The following is a 23,510-nucleotide window of genomic DNA, read 5'->3' on the forward strand; positions in this document are numbered from 1 at the left end:
TTTAATTCAGCAACATAATTAGAGTTAACGTAATTAAGTGCTGATGAAGTTAAAATTAAGAAAAACTAATTATGTTTTGTTTGTTGTTTTTCACTGGCACCAGTTTACGTTTATATGTGCCACAAATTTCGAGTAAATATATATATATATATATATTGCTCTCATTGTGTGAACGTTTCGAGATTATATCCAATGATTGGAGCCTGCATGTACAAGTCACTATCATGTTATACATCTTATGTTTGACGCAGCCGAAAAAATCGGGAATCGAACTAGGACCGCCCGGTTACGAACGTCCCAAAACACAAAGTTATCGCCACCGGTATAGAATGTGTCAACTATATATAAATGAATTACTCATAGTGATGTATAGAATGTGTTAACTATATATAGATGAATTACTCCATAGTGATGTATAGAATGTGTCATCTATATATAAATGAATTACTCATAGTGATGTATAGAATGTGTCAACTATATAGATGAATTACTCCATGATGATCATGGTGATTAAATGTACCAAGTTGTAAGATCCTACATCCAATAGTTCAGTCTGTAATCTGCCTACGAGATTTTCCTTATTAACTGATACTATGACCTTTGAAAAACAATAGTCATCTTCCTCTCATAAAGGTGATGAAATAGACCGAGATCTAGGAGCTCGGTTCATTTTGCCTACAAGGTCCGGACAGACGGACGACGCTTTGATGGACGTATAAAAAGGACCGCAAACTTACAAAATGTTTCTGTGCAATCCATATCTCAGTCAAGTAGTAGAGGTCAAACGTCAACATTGAAAAAGAGACCCCAAATATACAAAAGGTTTTTGACAATGCAGTTTGCATGCAACATTTAAGTAGCCGTTAAAGAATGACCCCATTACTGATCAAAATTTTACGTTTATCACGTTTTTTTAATTCAAAATTTAACGTTAAACTTTGATCGGGATCAACTTTTAACGTTAAGAAATGACCCCTGGGATCATTTGGATCAGAATAAATTAACAAATGAGCGACGGACCATACCAGAGGCTATTCCCACGATCCAAGTTTATAGGAACCAAATAATTTACATTTCCAATGTTTTCAATTTGCCTTTAATATCATTATATGTAATTATAACAATTTCCTCATGAACGCGCTGAAGTTGTAAACAATGCGCATACATGAATGAATCTTTATTAATATAGCACGCCTATCTAACGATAAGGAATTCTGACAGAAATGAAAGCAGACTGTAAACATAGGAAATAAATTTCATTTTTGAAAATACAGATCAAATTTTTTTTTTAAAAATCACGCTTCACGTCATACTCACCTCGCCTATTTTCAAATATGAAATTTACTGCTTGAAATATTTATAAAATAGCTCTGCTCTGAACGAGGAGACATAAATTTCACATTCTTGGTACATGTCGAGTGTTGTAGAACAAAAATTACATCATGGCTTGAGGTTTCTCTCCACTTCTATACCACAGGTACAACGGAATTCAAAATATTTGTATACTTTACCAAACATGAAATACACACCTGTCAAATATTGTGAAAATCGACCTGGTTGAAGTTGTTTATGAACTTGGAAATAGCTGGCGTTATTCAAACTTCCAATCAAATGCCAAAGCCTCATATCATCATATTCTTTAACAATAAATCCTGGGTGAAATCTTTGATAGAATTTTAAACTTAATGTTATTCCAAAAGCTACATATACTACTACATCAATGTACATCAAACGAAATTTCACTCAACTTTATTTTCATGAAGTACATGTAACATTATTCTTTGTTCACATGTTTCTTATGTTTGTAACCAAAGAGAAAAAAGTGATTGAACTTTATTTGAACACAAATCATCAGTTATAACATCTGATCAATGCTGGAAAACAAAAACCATAAGAAAACATTTTCTAAATGATTCTATTTCAACAATTACTTGATTTTGTAAAATTACTGCCATGATCAGAAACATGAAATACATTCAAGTCATTATACAAAATACGATGATATCCATATATGGACTACTCTGATCCAGAAAGCATACAGTGCTGAAATATAGCATCAAACCAAGAAACAAGGAATCAGAAAATTGGCCGTTAGCAATTCTATACCATTCCCTACGAGTATACCGTATGACAACTTTCTTGTCCAATACAAATAATTATGCCAGTATAAACCTAAATTCTTGCAATAATTAAGCATTTCAATCAGCGTATAACAAGTAATTAACAAGGAACTTTGATTGTCAATACTGAATCAATATCATACATCTATAAATTGTCTTTTAGTGTAGGTTATGTATGGACTGCTCCATTTAAGTTTACCTAGGGGAGGGATGAAATGCCCATTTTCATGCCTCTTGAGGTCAAAGGGAATGATCTTGTTTATATTTTGTAAATTTACACGGACATCAGTGGGCGTAGACAGGTTGATGAGGAAAAGACTACTTGAACTCCTATCCTGACTGGAAATAAAAAGTGATTCCAATCAAAAGAAATCTATCCCCCTCCCCCCAAAAAACCCACCAGTAATGAGATGAGCTCAATAAGATAAGGATTACTGTTTAAACAATTTGTAATAACTATTATAGTTACAGATTGAAATTTTGTACTTTTTTCAGTCAGTTAGTGGGACATTTAGATTTGAATGTACATATATTTGAAGATAAACTTAAATGGAATATCCTTAAGTAAAAGACAGTTATCGGGAAGGGTTAAAAAAAAATTTATTTCCCACTCTAAAATGACTTTTCAAATTACATGCAAACAATACTTTGCTTTAAAAATATAGTGGAAAGCAACATGACTACATGTATGTGTGAAGTTGGAAAATAATTTTGTTTGCAGTAATATCGCGCTTATAAGAAAAATACACCACCCGGTGGTGAAGTGTGTAAAATATTAAAATAAAACAATAAAGAAAGTTTTGGTGGGAACCATCAAATCATGTTGAGTCTACTGAGAAGGTTTGTTGAACATGTACAGTCATGTGTTATATCATCAGCCATTCTACAAATAGTGGTGGAGTTTGATAAAGTTTGTAGTATGCGACTTGGCGTAACTGTTTACTGTAAAATGCTTCACAGTCAAAAATATTTGCTGATATTGATTGATGTTGAAATTGATATTTTTTGAATTAATTGTCAAACATATGGGTGACAATTGTGCATACATTTCATAAAAGTGCATCAAATGTTGATCTTGTACCATTTTTTTTTGATAGATAAACTGAGAGATTTCAAATTGCTTGTCATGTTGCCCAAAACAAAACTATATAGTAGGGAACTCATTTACAAACACAAAATATACTATATTGTACTGAACATGTAATGGCAATTTTTTTTTCTTTGATTCATCCACTGCAAGCAAGCTGGCAAGAATTAATTGATATCTATAACCTACATATTACATGAACACTTTCTGGAACACAACTACAGGTAATAATAAACAATTTGGTATTACGCCATGAACACATGTATATTGCATTGTTTCTCGATATAAACTCTGGAGTATTAGTTAAATGTTGGCTAAATTGAGGTATGCTATGCCCTGGGCTATTCTACAAAACTTTTCTTTTACAATTAAAAGGACATCTGTCTGCAGATATGCTTCTCATCAGTGGCAGTCAGTTAAAATAGTTATATGAAGTTGCTTAAAAAATCTTTCAATTACATGAGGTATATGTGAAAATATACCACATACAAGACACAAATAAACATTGACAAGAATTTTGAAATAAATTTCTAAAAATCTATCCCTCTTTTTTTTTTGGTTGGTAATTTTCAATTTCTTCATCAACATTCAACTAAAATTCCTGTATTCAATACATTAACATAGTAAAACTATATATAAAACACAAAATATGCAATAAAACCAGATAATTTCTTATCATTTCCTGATATAATATGTAACTATACATTTGCATATTATAACAACACTCTGTAAAACTAATTATCATGAAAATTTTATCAAATATTTAGTGCTGTTATGGTTAACAGAAAAATTGGTTAACTGCAGTTAAAAACAAAAAATTATTCAGTTTGTATTTTCCCCAATTTCTGTTCAGTTTTGTTTGTGTTTTACAATATCTCATCTTGTTTGCTACATGCCCTGTAATTTGTTCCATATTCAAATCAATGATATTCTAACCAATGAAATTTCATATAACATCAATAAAAGTGAAACGAAACATGGCAACATGTGGAAAGAACTTGTGGGAATATTAGATTAAGTGCAAATTTAAGTATGCAATAGGATTGTTATTGTTATTTTGTTGAATAAAATGCATTAGAAATTGATGTTTGTGTTCAGAAATCTAATAACTTCAAAGTCCTCATTATTCTTTAATTCATGAGTTTCCATTTTATCACACAATATATAAACGAACCGAAAAAACCGAGGTTTTGTTTCCTAAATCAAACTGAACTGAAAAATGTCTGAACCATAACAGCCATACAGATATTTCATAAACCAAGACATACAAATTATTTAGTCACGTGTAGATATGAACTTTGAAACTGACAAGCTACATCTTGCCCAAACTAACATTAAAAACGTGTTCCACAATTTCAGTATTTCTGCTTTGTGAATATGGGCAGACCACTCCTCAAATAGTACACCAGCTAACACAGTATATTATGCACCAGAGTACACTATAGATATGTTGTATTATATCAACACTAAAAACCTGGACAAATTTTTAAATATATTCATATATACATATATACCATTTGACACATGGGAAGAAAACATTGGCAAAACTTGACATTACAACTGATAATCACACAAACTCAACAAACAAAAAGAAAAATTAAATAACAACAGGTGAATCATTGGCAAGAGTGAGGATATAAATATAATTTGATTTGATAAATATCACAGGCTGGACTCGTTTGGAAATAGCTGGTCCTCTACAGTGGCCTGGATCTGCTCTCGAGACCCTCGTTTGTCCCCGGGGAGGGACCGAAGTTGGGAATGGTCCAGGTCTAACTTGTTTATGGAATTTACAGATGACATAATATCACCAACCTACAACAAAACACCCCATTGCTACATTTGGATACATCAATGAAATTCAGTTTGAAACACATCACATAATGTAAAGATTATGGTGGTAAACAGAATACCATTTGGTATTTTTTCATCATTCCATAATGAAATAAAAGATTGCCATTTGCTCTTGCTATCTGATGTATTTGTGAGTGGAACTTACAGGCAGGTTTAGCTGTAAATCTCTCTTATTCTGTTGACGCATGAGAACCCAAACAACCAGGAAAAACAGGGTTCCCATGAATTTCAGACCTGCTGAAATTCCTACAAAATTAAAAATAGACATGAAAATTTCCACACAACTCACAATTATTTAATAATAAACTCTATACATGTAAAACTTTTGAATTGCCTCTTCATGAGATTTCTGTAATACTTATGATAGTTCTCCATAAAATCTGAACCAAATCCAAACCAAAATATCAAGGCATCTTCAACCCAATTTTTCAGTGTCTGTCAATATGTACTATGTGACATGGCCCTGTCCCATGTTAGAACTGTGAACACAGAAGTCCTTACAATTTATCAAATGGGTAAATAGACACATTGCTTACTTTCAATGCACTTTCAGTCAAACAGTTTGTCAAGTGAATTTTTTTTTTTTTATAAAAATTATTTAGGGCCTAATGAAATACATGTATTTAAAATTATTTAGAGCATAATGAAATATTCGAACTAAGTAATTACTTGCCAATTCCAAAAGATAAATACCCCACAAAGGTGTGAAAAAATCGCATACCATGAAATTTTAAGTGAGTTGGAAGATCAACTTTTGAAACCATGAGCCTCTCAACACAATCAGGAGAGTTGACATGTTTATTTTATACTGATCAGAAAAGAAACACATAGTCGTAATTTTTCACTGAATCTTTTCAAATAATTTTTCCATACATTTTATTTTTTGGTCTAGAATGAATTGCCTGATTAATCCTTGTGATATCTAATGCTATTGTTTTATACTGGATTTAGATATTCTACAGAATTTGAGGATAATAAAACATGTCTTCATAAAATCCTAAAATCAGTCTCTGTAACTCTCAATTGTAGCAAGCTCCTAATGCACGTGATTCAGGCATCAGTAGTCTATCAATGCATGGGTTCTCAATATTTGATTGCGTTGTCTTTAAATTAAACCACTTTTCGAGAAATGCCGTGACTAAATGATGCTCAACGCAGCAACGCAATTGGACAAATGGAAACAGGTGCGTCACAATTTGCAGCTGTAAGACATTTCAATGTCGCACATGGCACCATATTTCACCTTTGGAGCAGATATAAACAACACGGTTTAACAAATGATTGTCAGAGAGCAGGTAGACCATGTGCAATGTCAGCAGCACAGGATTGATCCAATTGTGCTATCCTTGTCAATGATTCATAACAGCGTCATCTACAGCATCTGGCATTCCTTGGGATTTACAGAACATCGGATCAGACTGTTTGTAATCGACTATGGGATGCTGGGATTATGGCATGCAGATTTGTTTGTGGCATTGTTCTGACTCCGCAACATCGCCAGAACCGACTTCAATGGTCTCAGACTCATAGAAAATGGTTGCGGCAATGCTAATGGACAGTTTAGTTCAGCGATGAATCTAAATTTTTACTGCAGAGGCCTGATGAAAGACACAGAGGGTATAGGCACCAAAATGAATGTTTTATGCAAAATTGCATCCAGTGGGCTGACCAGTTTGGAGGGGGTAGTGTTATGATGTGGGCAGCAATATCCTATACTGGCAGGACAGTATTGATTTACATACAGGGTACTTTGACGGCTTAACTGTATATTGATGAAGTCATACAGCCACACATGGTTCCAATAATGCAGCATTCCTGAGTAGTATTCAAACATGACAATAGCAGACACGCACTGCTTGTCTAACATGTGATGTTCTGCAAAGACACAATATCCAGGTTCTTCCTTGGTCATCCAAATCACTAGATTTGAACCCTATAGAACATGCATCGGACAAACTGAATAGGCACATCCACTATAGTAAACTGCAGTCTCAGACTCTGCAACAACTGGGCCACTCTGTAGTTGGAGTGGAACAATATCCATAGACTGTTTATAGAGCAGTCATAGATGCCCATGGGGGTGACACTAGTTACTGAACTTAGGTGATCTTGAACTGTTAATGACTGTAATGATCATTTAATGGTTGTGATAATTTGATTATTAACCTAGCGTTAACATAATTTTTGTGTTATCAATAATTTACATAATTTTTGTGTAATCAATAATTATTTCTCTATTAATTTTATATTGTCTTAAAATCAATCTAATTAAAATTAGATCCTTTGATCCGCTCATCTACTATAGCGATAGTAGATGAGCGGATCAAAGGATCTAATTTTAATTAGATTGTCTTAAAATGAATATGAAATTGTACTACTGGTATGCATTTTTTTATCAGTATATATAACCTGGGCTCTAATCCAATTTCATTATCTTGCCCCTTACATACTGCATGATACATATCTTTGCCTACACTGCAGTATGAGAGTTGTACATACCTACGTATCGGTATCTAAACTGCACAATATCGTATATTGAACACGACCCAGAACTTCCACACCAGTCTCTCCAGAGTAGACACGCTGTGTCAATGGTGTTCCCAAACATGATAGGTGAGGGGATGTATGCTGTAAATATGGGAATAAAATGATGTGCTCAAACTGATAATGAAAATACTGCAGTTTCAGTTCTCTGTCTATATTAATATATTCACGTATTTTATCTATTGAATAAATTTGACTCTTTTGTCAGGAATTTATCTGCTGAATATATATTTACCGAATAGTCTCAGTATTACAAACTGAAGACCAAGGGCAAAGCATCTCTCCTCTTCATGAACTGACCTAAAACATAACATGAACATATGTTTATCAAAGGTTCATCATGTTTTATCCAACCAAATCTACAGCATCCAATTAAGAGTGGTTCATCATAATTATATGTAAAGGTAAACAACTGCAGACATCTATAAACTGAAGTATTTTATACCCAAGAAAACATCCAAAATCTAATCATAGCACTTTTAAGAGTTATCTTTCTTTTCTCAAGAGCATTGCCAGCAAAGGGGCCTTTTTTTATAAGATTAAAACTTGGGTATTAAGTAATACTGCTTGCATCCACCAACAAAATACCAAACTGCACCAAAAAATATAATGCTTCTTGGTAGAGGTAATTACACTTGACACTAATCTGATCATGAAAAGGGGCTGATACTAACTTGAGTGTTATCATGAGAAGGGGCCGACACTAACCTGAGAGTTATCATGAGAAGGGGCTGATACTAACCTGAGAGTTATCATGAGAAGGGGCCGACACTAACCTGAGAGTTATCATGAGAAGGGGCTGATACTAACCTGAGAGTTATCATGAGAAGGGGCCGACACTAACCTGAGAGTTATCATGAGAAGGGGCTGATACTAACCTGAGAGTTATCATGAGAAGGGGCTGATACTAACCTGAGTGTTATCATGAGAAGGGGCATCTGTGTGCCAGCCACAGTAAAAGTAAGGATCACTAGAAGAATTAGGAATGGTAGGAGGTTCTGACACGAGGATTTACACGGTCCACTGGTTGCCACAGGAGACATGATCACTTCAGGGGAAATACTGGAGTTCTCCATGATACAGGAACAACCACTGAAATTCTATATACAAAAATATTTTAAAAAGTAAAACCAAGTTGGAATTTTATCACAGCTATAATCAAAATGATCATTAGGCTTATATATTTTTCTGGGGAAAAATCTTATCACTTTGAAAGTCCTTTATGTTCTCTTTGAATGTATTGAACAAATCGTTGTAACATTCATAAGTATCAATGAACAATGTTAAACAAGATGTGTTTGTGAAACATTGATGCCACTGTATGGCCAAGGTCAAAGGGTAAAAAATTTTGGTACAAAAAGAAAGGTTTTGTAACAAGGAATATACATGTGAAATATGAAAGCCCTATCACCATCAATTCAAAAGTCAGGGCCAAGGTTGAAAATTTTGCAGACAAACAAATGGACAGACGAACAAGAGGCTGATGGGCCACATCGTTCACCTGCGTCACCTTGGGCTATATTCAAAGATTTTCCTTATATATTCACATGTAAAACTTTGATCCCTATTGTGGCCCCAACCTAACTCGGGGGGGGGGGGGGGTTGTGTGTGTGCAGGCATGATTTTTACAAAATTACATCTGCACTATGTCAGCAAGCTTTCATGTAAATGTAAACTTCTTTGGCCCAATGGTTTTTGAGAAGATCTTTAAAGATTTCCCCTATATTTTGTATGTATCCCCTATTGTGCTCCATCTTTCCCCCAGGGGGCATGATTTAAACAAACTTTAATCTGCACTATATCACGAAGCTTTCAAGTAAATGTAAACCTTTCTGGCCCAGTGATTCTTCACAAGAAGATTTTTTAAAAGATTTCCCCTATATATTTGTATGTTAACTTTGATCCTCTATTGTGGCCCCATCCTACCCTTGGGGATCATGATTATAAAAAAAATTAATTTGCACAATGTTATGAAGCTTTCATGTAAATTTCAGCTCTTCTGGTCCAGTGGTTCTTGAGAAGAAGATTTAACCCTTCACCAAGGATGCTTTTTGCCAAGTTTGGTTGAAATTGGCTCTGTGGTTCTGGAGAAGAAGTCGAAAATGTAAAATGTTTACAGACAGACGGACAGATGGACAGACGTCGGACAACAGGTAATCAGAAAAAAAGCTAAAAACTATATGCCCCCAAACCTCCCATTATCAGAGCATAAAAAGTCTGAATTGTCATGCATTTTTCATGTGCTACCTACCACCATCTTTTCCTCTGTGGTGATGTGAGAGAAGAACTGGGTACAACCAGCATGGCAGGGCGAAAAGTAGGTGATGCCATTAATGCCGCAAATTGGCTCAAGGTCATTGTTGGAACATGAACAATCAATGTTACAAGTGGAGGTCAGATTAGCCTCTATTTCAAATTCCTGTAACTCCGAACTGCAAAATAATTTAATAAATGTCTAAGGAGTTATTCAAAACAAGTAGGGAAATATTTACTGGGATGACACACTATACATTTGCCTGTCTTGGTTTTAATATGTTTTTTAAAAATGAAATCAAATCTGCATTTATATATTGCATATAGCTTTATTTTCACAATAATTTATTTTTGTTGGGGATAAATCTGTGAAATTTACATTGCTGTAAATAAAGTGTACTGCCATGGCACATGATACGCCATCAGATGTTTATTCATTATAAACAGATAAAAGTGTATGACACAAAATCATGTCCACCTTAACTGGTGCAAAGATTGCACAAATATCTTTGCTTTCAGGTCTGAGGAAAAAAATCAAGATTATTCCTTGTAATGTATCTACTGCACATTGCAATTGACTTGTCAATATATATCTCTTGAATTGTTCAAAAAACTATAATATTCCAAAACATATTTTCATTTTATTACATATTTAGATAATTTCTTTCACATGGCATGAATCACTTCTTTTGGGTTGTACAAAGATTATACTCATTAATTACTCTTTAACTGGGCAGATGTGATTATGCTCTTATCAAAATAATCTCTGAATCTCCAGCTGAACTCTGAAACACCATAGCTTACTCCCAAGGGGCTAAAAGAATCTGATTTAACTGGTTCAAAGACCATAATCAATTTCTCTATCTGTGATGTGATGTGCTTGTTAATTCTTTGTAAATTTTGTAGTACAATACTGCACATACCAGCTTATACCATTAATGTTAGTCTATAAACAAAGTAAGTATTTATATTAATTGTTATGTAAGTACATTTTAAGGGGGGAAAATGTGTATTTCTTGAAGTAATAAATATTGAACAGAGTTGCTCTCTAACATATGTTAGGATTATCTCCCTTAAAACATTTTTTTTAAAAAAAATACATGTGTCATTACCATTTTAAAACTTTTAATGACTCGATATTAAGCTACAGTTTACATTTCTATACAGATGCACAAATTGATGATAAGTCACCTTAATGATAAGTCACACTAACTGACCAAGGCTGATGATTCTAGAACAAATAATTGTCCAGTTATGAGTCGGAGAGGGTTTTACCATATTTAGCCATATCGTCTTAATGAAAGGTCACAGTGACCTAGCATTAAAGTGTGACCCAACCTCTACCCAAGATGTATCAGCTGAAAAAAGTTTGATGATTCTAGGTTTCACAGTATTTGAGTTACAAGCCGGACACAAAGTGGGACAGACGGATGGACACGATCGCCATACCATAATACGTCCCATCTAAAGACAGGTGCATAAAAAGTACATACCATGGAATCATTTTTTTGTGGAAACCAATTTTTGTGGATTGTCAATATTTTACACCCTTGTTAGGATGCAAATTCATGGATATAAATTGTGTAATTCACTGTGGTTTAAAATTCATGTTATAGGAATACCAACAAAATCCACAAAAACAAGAACCGATTGTGAATTGAAAATGGAGTGAAAACAATATAACACAAGCATCATTATGTACAACATTTATCTGTGTTTACATGCTACATTTATTACCTGTTCATGTTAATAGAAGCCTGATATGGAAATGTAGCGCCAGCTATTTTAGGATTCTCACAACCCAACACCAGAAAGGATAGAAAACCAAGCAGAGCCATGGAATCTAACAACAGCGTCAACTGAATGGCTCCTTCAATACACGTAAAACTCTCATCAACATAGGAAAACATTTTACATTCACTAATTTCAAAAAACATGTTTATTAAAAACAAGGTGCATTTCTGAAACACAATGTCAACTGAAATGCTAATTTTTACTCACCATTGATTCTTATTACCATGCACACAAAAAGATAACCCCGTTTACAAACTAGTGCTACATGTACCTTTCAAAAGTTAAAAACCTGTTGACAGGTGTAAGGACAATGCTGTGGGTCTGTAAGTTAGTAGTCCTTACTAATACTCTCACCTTTGGGTTTCAATTGGAACCTCTTCAGAAGAAATCCTCCAATCAAAATACCAATTACTGCTCCGGGGATGCCAATAGCACCTGTTCACAATGAATATTATAAAGCACTTCATTATCAGAATAAATCATAATAAAGAAGGGCTTTCCCCATCTATAACTGCAGAAAGCTACATATACATGTTACAATAGTGTATATGTTTATTTTTTTGAGCTTTCCTTCCTTTATATTCATCTTTCACTACATAATTGATTATACACATCAACTAGAATATAAAGGAAACACACATAATTCTTTAATACCTGGAAATATTATAATTTCGATCTCTCGTAAATAGATGCATTGAATCAGACAAACTCTATTACAAATTGGTATGCCTTAAATCATATAGATTTCACACAATTAAAAAGAGCAGATATCAATTGCATAGTGTACCGTCCTAGCTGACATCAAATGCATTGATTACATCACTGCACTTGGTGATTTTTTGAACTGAAAATCACCAGAGGTTTCTGGGATACCAGTGACTAACCCATGCATGAAATATCATCACTATCAAGAAAAGGCCTCTCAAGATATTGGGCAGATACCAATTGTGTATTGTACTGCATTGCATCTGCTGACCTTTGACCTTAAAATCATTAGGGGTCATTTACTACTCATAACTTAGCTAAAGGTTCTCAAGATATTGGGAGGATATCAATTATATAGAGTACTGAATTGCATCTAGTGACCTTTGACCTTTTGACTTGAAGATAAATAGGTCAATCAATAGATCTTTAGGATGCACCAGTGTACAAGTTTGATATCTGTCAAGCAAAGGGTTTTCATGATATTGAGCAGACAGTATAATCCTATGTCCAGTTTGACACTTGACCATGTGACCTAAAATCAATAGGGGTCATCTACTCCTTAGGATGTACCAGTGTATCAAGTTTAATATCTGTTAAGGAAAAGCTTCTCAAGATATTGAGCAGAAGTATCTTCTTATGTCCAGAGTAGATTTACCATTGATCTTTGAACCTGAATATCAATAGGGGTCCTCTTCTACTCATAACTAGCCCACATGTGAAATATCATTACAATGAAGTGCATGGTTCTCAAGATATTGAGCAGACGACTTAAGTCTGCCGACCCACCAACATACCGACCATCCGACAGGTGCAAAACTACGGTATATAGCCCTCGATCTTCTTTGAAGGGGGGGGGGGGGGGGGGGGGGGGGGGCATAAAAAAAGTTGAACTTGATCTTTATCTACTTTTTAGGTAAACACATATCAAATATGAAATTCCTAAGTTAAAGCATTAAACAAGAGGCCCATGGGCCATATCGTTCACCTGAGATACCTTGGCCCATATTTAAAGATTTTCCTTATATATTCGCATGCAATTTTTGATCCCTATTGTGGCCCCAACCTACCCCCTGGGACTATAGTTTTTACAAACTTGAATCTTCACTATGTCAGGAAGCTTTCTTGTAAATATATAATTCTTTGGCCCAATGGTTCTTGAGAAGATTTTTAAAGATTTTCCCTATATATTTGTATGAAAAACTTTGATCCCCTATTGTAGCCCTAACCTACCCCCTGGGGGTCATGGTTTTGACAAACTTGAATCTGTACTATGCCAGGAAGCTTTCATGTAAATATCAATTCTTCTGGCCTAGTGGTCCTTGAGAAGATTTTTAAACGACCCCACCCTATTTTTTGCATTTTTGCGATTATCTCCCCTTTGAAGGGGCATGACCCTTCATTTGAACAAACTTGAATTCCCTTCACCCAAGGATGCTTTGTGCCAAGTTTGGTTGAAATTGGTCCAGTGGTTCTGGAGAAGAAGATTTTTAAATGTTGTTAATGTATTTTCACTATTTCACTATTATCTCCCTTTGGAGAAGGGCGTGGCCCTTGATTTTAATAAACTTGAATCCTCTTCACCCAAGGATGCTTTGTGCCAAGTTTGGCTGAAATTGGCCAAGTGGTTCTGGAGCAGAAGATGAAAATGCAAAAAGATTTCGACAACAACGACGGACAAATTTCTATCAGAAAAGCTCACTTGAGCCTTTGGCTCAGGTGAGGTACAAAAGGCAGGAAAACTGTATTCCTCACAAAGTCCCATATATCTCGTAAAATTTGCTCAACTGTGACAAAATTAACTTACAGTACATGTAGTAGTCCACATACCATATTTCAGTTTCCTAAATCAAAACATGAAAAAAAGTGTGGAAAACCAAGTGTTACTGACTGACAAAGAGTAAATGACCAGTGGTTAGTTACCCAGTGGATAGTAAAATGAACCAGTGGTTAGCTTAACCACTCGTCAAATTTAACCAAGGATTTGAGCAACCTTATAGTCCTGATGGGCAGACAGACGTGCAAAAAACCTACAGTCCTCTCCAGTTTCACAGTCCTGATGGACAAACAGACAGAGGAGGAAACCTATCGTCCTCTCTGGTTTCACAGTCCTGATGGACAGACAGACAGACAGACAGACAGAGGAAACCTATCGTGCTCTCTGGTTTTACCTGTAAGGAACCTATGAGAGAAGTGTCATCTACATACACGGAAATCTGAGAGCTTTAACTCCTCATATAGACTATATTATATCCATTACTACATCTTTAATCTTTATCACTCCTTACACCTTCCCTGTATTTCAGCACATAGAATTGTTACCATCTCAGATAAGAAATACATTGTTAAAGCTTCACATTTTCTGGATGGTCTTTTCTAAACTCACTCACACAGGGCATTCATGTCCAAGCTGACAGATAACTTAAAACATATTACAGGTACAAATCTCACCAGTAAACAGATTGGCCATTGAGGTGGATGTTCCAAACTGTGTCTCCAGGTATTTAGGTAGAAAGACCACAAACCCACTGACAATTGCAATCTCACAACAGATACCAAAGCAGGTAACCAGGTACACCTTGTTCTTCAGCAACGACAGCATGGAACGGGGAATGTCTGAAATTATCAATCTCCAATGTTATTACATGCATAGTTGTTCATACAAAAAAAATAATTACCTATTGTTTAGGGGAAATTGGTAAGATAGTAGACCACATCTAAGACAATATGCTCATCTGCTTAGAGCATCTTTAAAAAGATCTCTGTTTGTCATCTTTCTCCAGACTCTATATATTGATAGGTAGGCAAAATCTGTTTATTCCTGAAGATGTTGCAATCTACATTTAGTGTTCCTCCATATGCACTATGCATGGTAGCAAAGACGATTTGTTAACTTCAAAATGAGGAAACTAAGATACAGATATACACAAGTATTTACAAATTCCTGATTAAAATTCATTTCAGTCTGTTAGAAAAGAGTCTGCAAACAAACAACTTTTTAATTTTAGCCATAAAACTAATATGTAGCAGCCAAAAGACCAACCAGTTCAACTCCCTAAATCTTCTGTGCTTCTGAAGAGTAGCCTCCTAGGTCAGAATAACAGAATAAAATGTAATGGTGCAACCTGGATTTGATGGTAAAATGTAACCTTAAAATCTAAAGTACTGTAAAACCAGAAACTGTCATGGGTGCTTAATGTTAATTGTTTTTATGGCATACATATAAATTTAAATCCAGCACAAACAGGAGAAATTGAACAGTAAGACAAAATAACTCTTCTACCACGAAATCAAAATCTCAATATCATGTCGAACATGTTCATTTTCTACAAACCACAAAAATTAAACACTTTTAAAATAAGTGATAGAATTTAAACATTTTTAAAACTGTGATGTCTAATTTTATAGTAAGACTTTTGTACAGACTCTGTGTATAATAAATACATTAACCTTTAAGACTGAATTTTTTTAAATCAAGAGATGAACAAAGAGAAAATTCATTCATCACATGCAAACAAATTGTTTTTTGTATCTTTTTAATTTTATAATTTTTTCTATGAAATTAAAAAGTGCATGACAATTGTCTGTTGACATTTTCATGTTTACAAAATCTGCTATAAATTGATTAATTTCGTTGACATGACATACACAGTCAATGGAATGTTGATTAATAATTACAAACTTAAAAATTCCCAGACTACAGAAACATAAATTCCTTTGATTATTCAGGAACATTTATCTTCAAATGCAATTTGTGTACATGCAGACAAGGGGAAAAAATAAATCAAATTTCAAAGAAAATAACAAATATCATATTGATTTTTCTAATTTTCTTTGTACCAAGATGTCAGTCACGTTTTTTGTACATTAATGCTATTCATCAAAGAAAATAGAAAACTGAAACTTGATCGCTAACCACCGTTAGGAGCAAGGAGAAAAGGGAAAAAGACACCAATCCAATAATCATGGCTGAATGAAAACCGTCAGGTGAGCAGGAATTAGTGGAGAATGGTTCAACAAATGTGACAAAGCAATCAGTCCACAGGGTCCCCATGGGAACCACGATCCATCACAGTCACTGATCAATAGCTAAGTGACACTTGTTGTGATTTGCTGTACTACTAATTGTTTGGGGGTTGGGATGGGTTATGCTCTCTTAGAGTCATCATTCCCATTTTCTGAGGCCAGTGTCAGACTTATCTCATTAAGTGATATATGATTGTACTTGAAGTCAATAACAGTTTTAAGATTTGTAAGATTTACTGACAAGATAAGACAGATCATCAATTCCTATACACTGCAACACTAAACTGCAGAAAATATGTACATGTTTTGGTTATACTAAGCTGACAGAGGAAGATTTCTGACTTTGCACATGATATATGTAGTACTGCTGTAGTGGTGTACCTGTATTTACACTGTTCATACAACGTCCCTGTGTTCCTGTCAGCCCCATACTTCTAGATAACAAACCACCATGGTACTAAGATACCATTTCTGCTCCGATATCTACTGGTTCGTTCGTGTGAATGTACCCACGTTTTACTGATTGTTTTTGTATGCCCTTTTCACTACAGAAGATTCTAACCTCCTCTCACACATGTAACTCAATAGTTGAATTATATGTGAACCACATTTATCACCTAGACTTTACATGTGATTTCATGAGATCAACTGTGAGGACTCAAACCTGACATTCCCAGGTTTGAATTTCTCTCACATGTGAAATCACCCGCTGAACAGCACGGGCAATACCTAAATATGATGGAAATAAACCAAGTAATGTTTTCACATATGATTCTCAGGTTGAAAAATGAGCTTAAAAGAGTTTTTCAGTAGATTGAAATGTTCTGATACAAAGTTAAATCAAATTTCACAGCTGAATCTCAAGTTTGAAATAAATACTTATGGTAAATTTTCAGTATTTCAAAATTCAAATGTGATTCTCAAATGTGAATTTGATAACTTAAAGATTTGCCTCAAATACAGGAAAGGATTGGGATTACAAATTTGGTAAGGGCATACCTTTAATGCATTTGTTGTACTTACCGATCAGCCTACATTGTTTTTACAATTACACATATTTTCTATCCCCATACCTTTAATAGTTTTGCCATAATCATTGCTGTGCCTAGATTGCTGGTCCTCTTTTTTGTCCGTCTTCAATAAATCCTCGCTGTATTTATACTCTAACAGTTTAGCTTTCTCTGCCACCAGTGTCCTCGGAAAGGACAGGAATGGAAACATTAGAACCATGAGGAATGTGCCACAGATGATGAATCCCCCCCACCAGGCCCCTATCCATTCAGGGTCACCAGGTCGAATGTTGACCTCAAAGCTAAACATGTCAACATAATACTGTAACAACAGCGCCCCCAGTCCATAACCCAGAACAGGACCCAAAACTCCAGAGGCATATATAAAAGCTGAAAAGACAAGAACATACAGGTATTAATTTAATGTGACAAGAAGGAAACAACTAAATTAAATGATACAAGTTAACACTTTTAAATGCCTGATGAAATTACATACAGTACATGCATGTATAAATTTCAGGACCCAGTTGCAATTAAGTTAGTTAAGTTTAACTGACAGTTAACTTGCCATTAATTTGAACAGTTATATAGCGACGTTACTTGAAGTTTAAACTGTCAGTTAAACTTTACTGGATCAAGAACATTTCCTGTACATTATTCGTACTTTTCTGAAATAGCCATATACCTGAAACTTTAGATTCAATACAAAAAACAAACAAGAGGTCTTTGGGTCACGATCGGAAGCTCACTGACTCACGCTGACCCTGCTGTTCATTTTAAAAAGATTTTTTACCCTCTTTTTTTTTCCTACAAAAAATGCTGACCCTATATCATGACCCCACCCTAGCCCTAACGTGTCCTGAATTTGAATCGACACAACGTAGGGATGCATTTACAATATCACTAACATGGTTTTGCTGTTTTGGGGAAGAAAATTTTATAAACGATTATATTTATTTATATTCATGAATTATGTAAAATTTGATCCCCCCCTTCTAACCCCACCCTGATTCCAGAGTCTATATATAATCAAAGAGAAAACAATCCACAAAACTTGGAAAATTTTGCATATTAATATGATTCTGTGTGGCCCTACATGGCTCTTTAAAAAAAGAATTTAAAAACAAATTTCATTATACATTAAATTCTCATATAAAACTTTGAATTCCTAATTCCACCTTCATCCAGGGGGCATATTGATTTGATCAAATTGAATCTGCAGCACATTGGAATACTTGCCAGTAGTTTTGGAGAACATTTGAAAAGATTTTTAAAATTATATCTTCCCATGTACTAAACTTTTTATTTACACCTATACAATATAGACAACAGACAAATTCAATCAGAAAAGCTCACTTGACTGAGCCTTTGGCTCAGGTGAGCTAATAAAAACAAAGGCATATGTACAGTAATATAATTTAATAAGCTTTGTAAGGCTCAGTACCTTGTTCAAAATTGTGTCATATTCCTACCAACCAATAATGAACTAATCAATGCCAAATCTTTCAGTCACAAAATATCTAGTATGAAGATAATAACATTTATAATGAAACTGTTTTCTATAATAATAAAAACCTGTACTAGTGTACCCTTGATTATCATACCCCATCAGGAACCCCAATTCACCAGTGAAATAGTTTGTGTCTGAACCAATGAGAATCCCAATTCACCAGTGGAATAGTTTGTGTCTGAACCAATCAGAACTTGTCTCTTTTCTTTGATATCAAACTTTGTTGCATTGGAATTTTGTAGCTGCATTTGAACTTGAATCTTATTTGCCCACCACCTCCCCAAATCTTGAATATTTACTTTTAATTACCTTTGGCAGCCTTACTGCTCATCATCTTTTTGCTTTTCTACCCTTTCAGTTTCGAACAATTTTTCAAAGTTTGTGTCTGAACTTTAAAAGTCTGTAGTATTGTAATATGTGATAATTGTTAATGGGGGAATTCAGAACAGATATGTGTTGAAATCTTATGTACTTAACTAATTATATAACAAAATGTTTTATACTAGCTGATTTCCAGTTTGAACTAGTCAGTATGTGGTACTTGTTATTTGTGATAATGTCAGGACAGCTAGAGGTGTTGAAATCTTGTGTAATGATATGACAATTAAATTGACAATGTTTTATATTTGCTGATTTCCGGTTTGAACTAGTCAGTATATACATGTATAAGGCTTGTCATTTGTGATAATTATTTGTGGGAGAAATCAGGACAGATATGTGTTGAAATCTTGTGTAATGACATGACACTATTTTGTACGTGCTGATTTCCCCCCATTGTTACATTTAATAAATGTGCAAGATATACATGTATGTGATGGGGTTTTTTATTTGCAGATTTCCCCCTTTGTTTGAGAACCTTTATATTTGTTATTTGTTACATTTAATAAACAAATGAGTAATATGACATGACAATGTTTTATATTTGCTGATATTCCCCTTGGTTTGAGAACCTAGCTTTGTTTGAGAACCTTTATTTTGGTTATTTGTTACGTACATTAAATGTCGTGTTTGAGAACCTTTATTTTGGTTATTTGTTACGTACATTAAATGTCGTGTTTGAGAACCTTTATTTTGGTTATTTGTTACGAACATTAAATGTCGTGTTTGAAAACCTTTATTTTGGTTATTTGTTACGTACATTAAATGTCGTGTTTGAGAACCTTTATTTTGGTTATTTGTTACGAACATTAAATGTCGTGTTTGAAAACCTTTATTTTGGTTATTTGTTACGTACATTAAATGTCGTGTTTGAGAACCTTTATTTTGGTTATTTGTTACGTACATTAAATGTCGTGTTTGAGAACCTTTATTTCGGTTATTTGTTACGAACATTAAACGTCGTGTTTGAGAACCTTTATTTCGGTTATTTGTTACGTACATTAAACGTCGTGTTTGAGAACCTTTATTTCGGTTACTTGTTACGTACATTAAATGTGTTTGAGAACCTTTATTTCAGTTATTTGTTACAAACATTAAATGTTGTATCTCATTCTCACACTGTTGTGTTTGTTGTTTTGTCATTTAAAGCTAAAACAAGCTTCAGTAAGTTAGCTGTTTCCTGTAAGGAGAACAGTATCAGACTACTGAAAAACAGTGAGAATGGACAACATATAAACAAGTAACTGGGTTTATAGAATAATTCATGTTCACCAGTAAATCTTCACAGTCCAAACTTTGAATAAATGACAAGTAAATATGACACAATTTTCAGTAAGGTACAGCCTTCCAAATGTGAATGTAAAATATGGTCCTTGTAATAATATTGACATATTTCATTCCATTTTACTTTCATAATCAGTGAAATTTAGTAAAACTCTTCAATGGACATACAAAATGCTTTGCAAGTGCTTTATGCAATAAGATCATTACCATATTGCTTACCCAGATATGCTGGAGCTTTGTCTTTATGGACATGATTGTCAACGTAAGTTGTCCCAAGGGTGAGGATGGGGGTACTGCCAGTTCCAATCATTATCTGGGCAGAAATCAGAATCATGACATACACCAAATTCCCTGAGTCATTGTCAATACACCCATCAATCAATGATCCACTGTCAATTTTGCAAATGTTTTCTTCTGTATTATTGGCAGATATACCCCGATACACAGTGTATTTTTCGGCAATAAAATGTGGCAGTGTAAACAGGAATGCTCCAAGGCCCATGAAAAAAATCCCCCTTGCGATCCATACTGGAATGTGACGCCGCCCTCCCAAGTAACTGATGAAAACAACAGCTACCAAAGATCCAAATTCATAGGACGCTGCAATAAGTCCAGAAATGGAACTGCCAATTTCAAACCGTTTTTCAATTGTCGTTAACACACTGTTCAAATATCCAGTGGACAGAGTTCCTGAGACAGCCAGTAGTACACTCATGCACACCACAAAAGCCTTGATATTGCAGCATCTCTGCAGACACTTTGGTCTCCATTTCCCAATACCAAATCGTGGATCCTCTTCCTGGGTGGAATCCAGGCCACTTGCAATATAAACGTCTCGCTGCGTGTTTCCCTTGACGAGTAGACAGCGACTGTGGGCCGACACGGAGGACACCTGGCTGACGTTCCCAGGCGTTCCTACATCTTCCCCGGGTAGATGAAGGGTAAGGTTCTCCAATTCTTGTAGAGTTGGTCTCCCAGCCATTAGAAAAACTTATCCTTCTGTTCTCTCTGAACTGCATTCAACCAAATGCTGAAATAATCCTTGTTTAAAGATGTCATTCCTCTACATAATGCTGCTATGGTAACCTGTTGGACAGAAGAAAAATTGACAATGATTTAGACACACTTAACAGCTTTAAAATACATCAAGATTCACTAATGAACATCATTTCCTACACAACAATACAATTAATTCCCATGTTTAAACACACACCTACAGACTTAATGCTCCCAATCAAACTTCAAATCACACACATAACTACACACTACACCGCTGATAATGACTAGTTTTATCAGTGTGTCGTCTGGACTTTTTCTACAACGCAGACACTTTGCCTGTGCATAAGTATCTAACATGTACCTGCACTGAGCTACATGTAGCTGCTGATAATCATACAAAATAAACAACTGTCTACCCATAACGTGCTATCAACAACTCCACAACTAATCACACAGCGACCGGATTTATCACTCAGTAATCATACATATCAAGTACATTTTATATTCATTTGACCACATTATTCAACATGAACTGCAATACCAAAATTTAACATAAATACTGGCATGCTTCAATTATTTCATGTCCCTTCTAGAAAAATCATATCAATTACATATAAAATGAAAAGACACGTATTAGTCAAGTCATACATACATGTGGACAGGTATATACAATAGGGTCATCATCTGGCATTAAAAAAAGACCTTCAATCACGTACTACAATTTCATTTAAATCAATTAAATGCTGATATATGCAACTTAATTTGTCCATTAGTTGTTTTTAGATACTACAGTTTAGTGTAATCCATTATCATCCCATCATATCAGTTTCCTGTCACAATTACACAAACACAGATAATGATTGTTTCAGCACACAGGACTCAAGTAGAGCTTACAGCTCATCATTATCATCCCTTCCTTCCCCCATCCCTCTCTATCCTAAGTGGAATTTTGTGAAAAGTCAATTTCAACTAACAGAGATAGATTTTACTCATCATTTAAAGCAGCTAGGCTACGTTAATATATGTTAAAATTATTTGAGTTTACCCTATTCTCAAACAATAAATATAATGGTACGTGTTGTACACGTACATAAGTATAAATACAACATTCAGACAATCTTAAAAAAAAAAATCATCACATATATCATATAAATCACTAGTCATGATACGATTTAGTCATACATGTAATTATTTCCAAGAGTTTGCTTAGCAATTCTCATTAAATGTCCAATTAAGACAATTTACATAAAAGCAATCATTTATGTGAAGACAATTGTTCTTTCTAACAAAGAGGTCCATGGGCCTTTTAAAAGGACATATCATGCAATGTTTCTCAATGACATATAATTTTTTGTGACATTTCATGTACAATTCACTTGCATTCTATTTCGTTTCTACAAAAAATCCTGGGGTATTATTACCATGTCTGTTTTAGAGTTAGCATATTTTGACAGTTCCTGGTTGTAAAGTTAGCTCTTCTGTATAATGCAGTGAATGGGGCTGAAACAATATGCCCCCTTAACGATACGATATGCCCCTTCACGATAAGATACATATTGCAATACTTACGCCACGATTCAATACAATACAATTTACAGCTAGAGATATGGTCAATAATAACATTGAAGAAAAACTTATTTACCAATTGCAAGCTTCACAATCATAATTTTAAAAGCAAAATGTTTTCAAAATGCCAAACTGTAAGATGCTTGTTCGCTCTGTAGTTTAAACTGTCATATAAAGTTCATTATTATTTTCGTCAGACTCAAGGCACACAATTGTCTGAACGATATTAAATGCTATTTTGTCTCTCATGCAGATAAGAAAAATAAGTACAGGCCGAATCTGATGTATTTCACTGTACCCGTTTGTAATAAATGTATCGAACCAAAATTTGAGGGAATGAATCGAACATTGAATCAAACATTTATATTGTGAACACTCGATCA

General features: G+C 34.5%; 1 protein-coding gene across 5 annotated transcripts in view; it reads right to left on the bottom strand.

Annotated features, from left to right (window-relative positions):
- Positions 1-1,733: 1,733 nt before the first annotated feature.
- The window catches only part of LOC125646691 (solute carrier organic anion transporter family member 5A1-like), a 55,919-nt gene continuing 34,142 nt past the window's right edge, over positions 1,734-23,510 (bottom strand). For 2 of the 5 annotated variants that reach the window (XM_048873193.2, XM_048873195.2), the window contains exons 2-12: positions 20,782-21,648; positions 17,454-17,780; positions 14,806-14,970; positions 12,007-12,087; positions 11,596-11,728; positions 9,857-10,037; positions 8,518-8,705; positions 7,841-7,905; positions 7,561-7,689; positions 5,207-5,307; positions 1,734-5,022 (exon numbers count right to left, since the gene is read on the bottom strand). In XM_048873193.2, coding sequence (XP_048729150.2) covers positions 4,870-5,022; positions 5,207-5,307; positions 7,561-7,689; positions 7,841-7,905; positions 8,518-8,705; positions 9,857-10,037; positions 11,596-11,728; positions 12,007-12,087; positions 14,806-14,970; positions 17,454-17,780; positions 20,782-21,544 — 2,286 coding nt within the window. In that variant the 5' untranslated portion in view covers positions 21,545-21,648 and the 3' untranslated portion in view covers positions 1,734-4,869. Of the gene's footprint in view, positions 5,023-5,206; positions 5,308-7,560; positions 7,690-7,840; positions 7,906-8,517; positions 8,706-9,856; positions 10,038-11,595; positions 11,729-12,006; positions 12,088-14,805; positions 14,971-17,453; positions 17,781-20,781; positions 21,649-21,775; positions 22,029-22,213; positions 22,377-23,510 lie in introns of those variants that run through there. The other 3 variants (XM_048873192.2, XM_048873194.2, XM_048873190.2) reach the window with 3 other exon arrangements.

Source organism: Ostrea edulis, chromosome 6, assembly GCF_947568905.1.
Source record: "Ostrea edulis chromosome 6, xbOstEdul1.1, whole genome shotgun sequence".
Taxonomy (NCBI): Eukaryota; Metazoa; Mollusca; class Bivalvia; order Ostreida; family Ostreidae; genus Ostrea; species Ostrea edulis.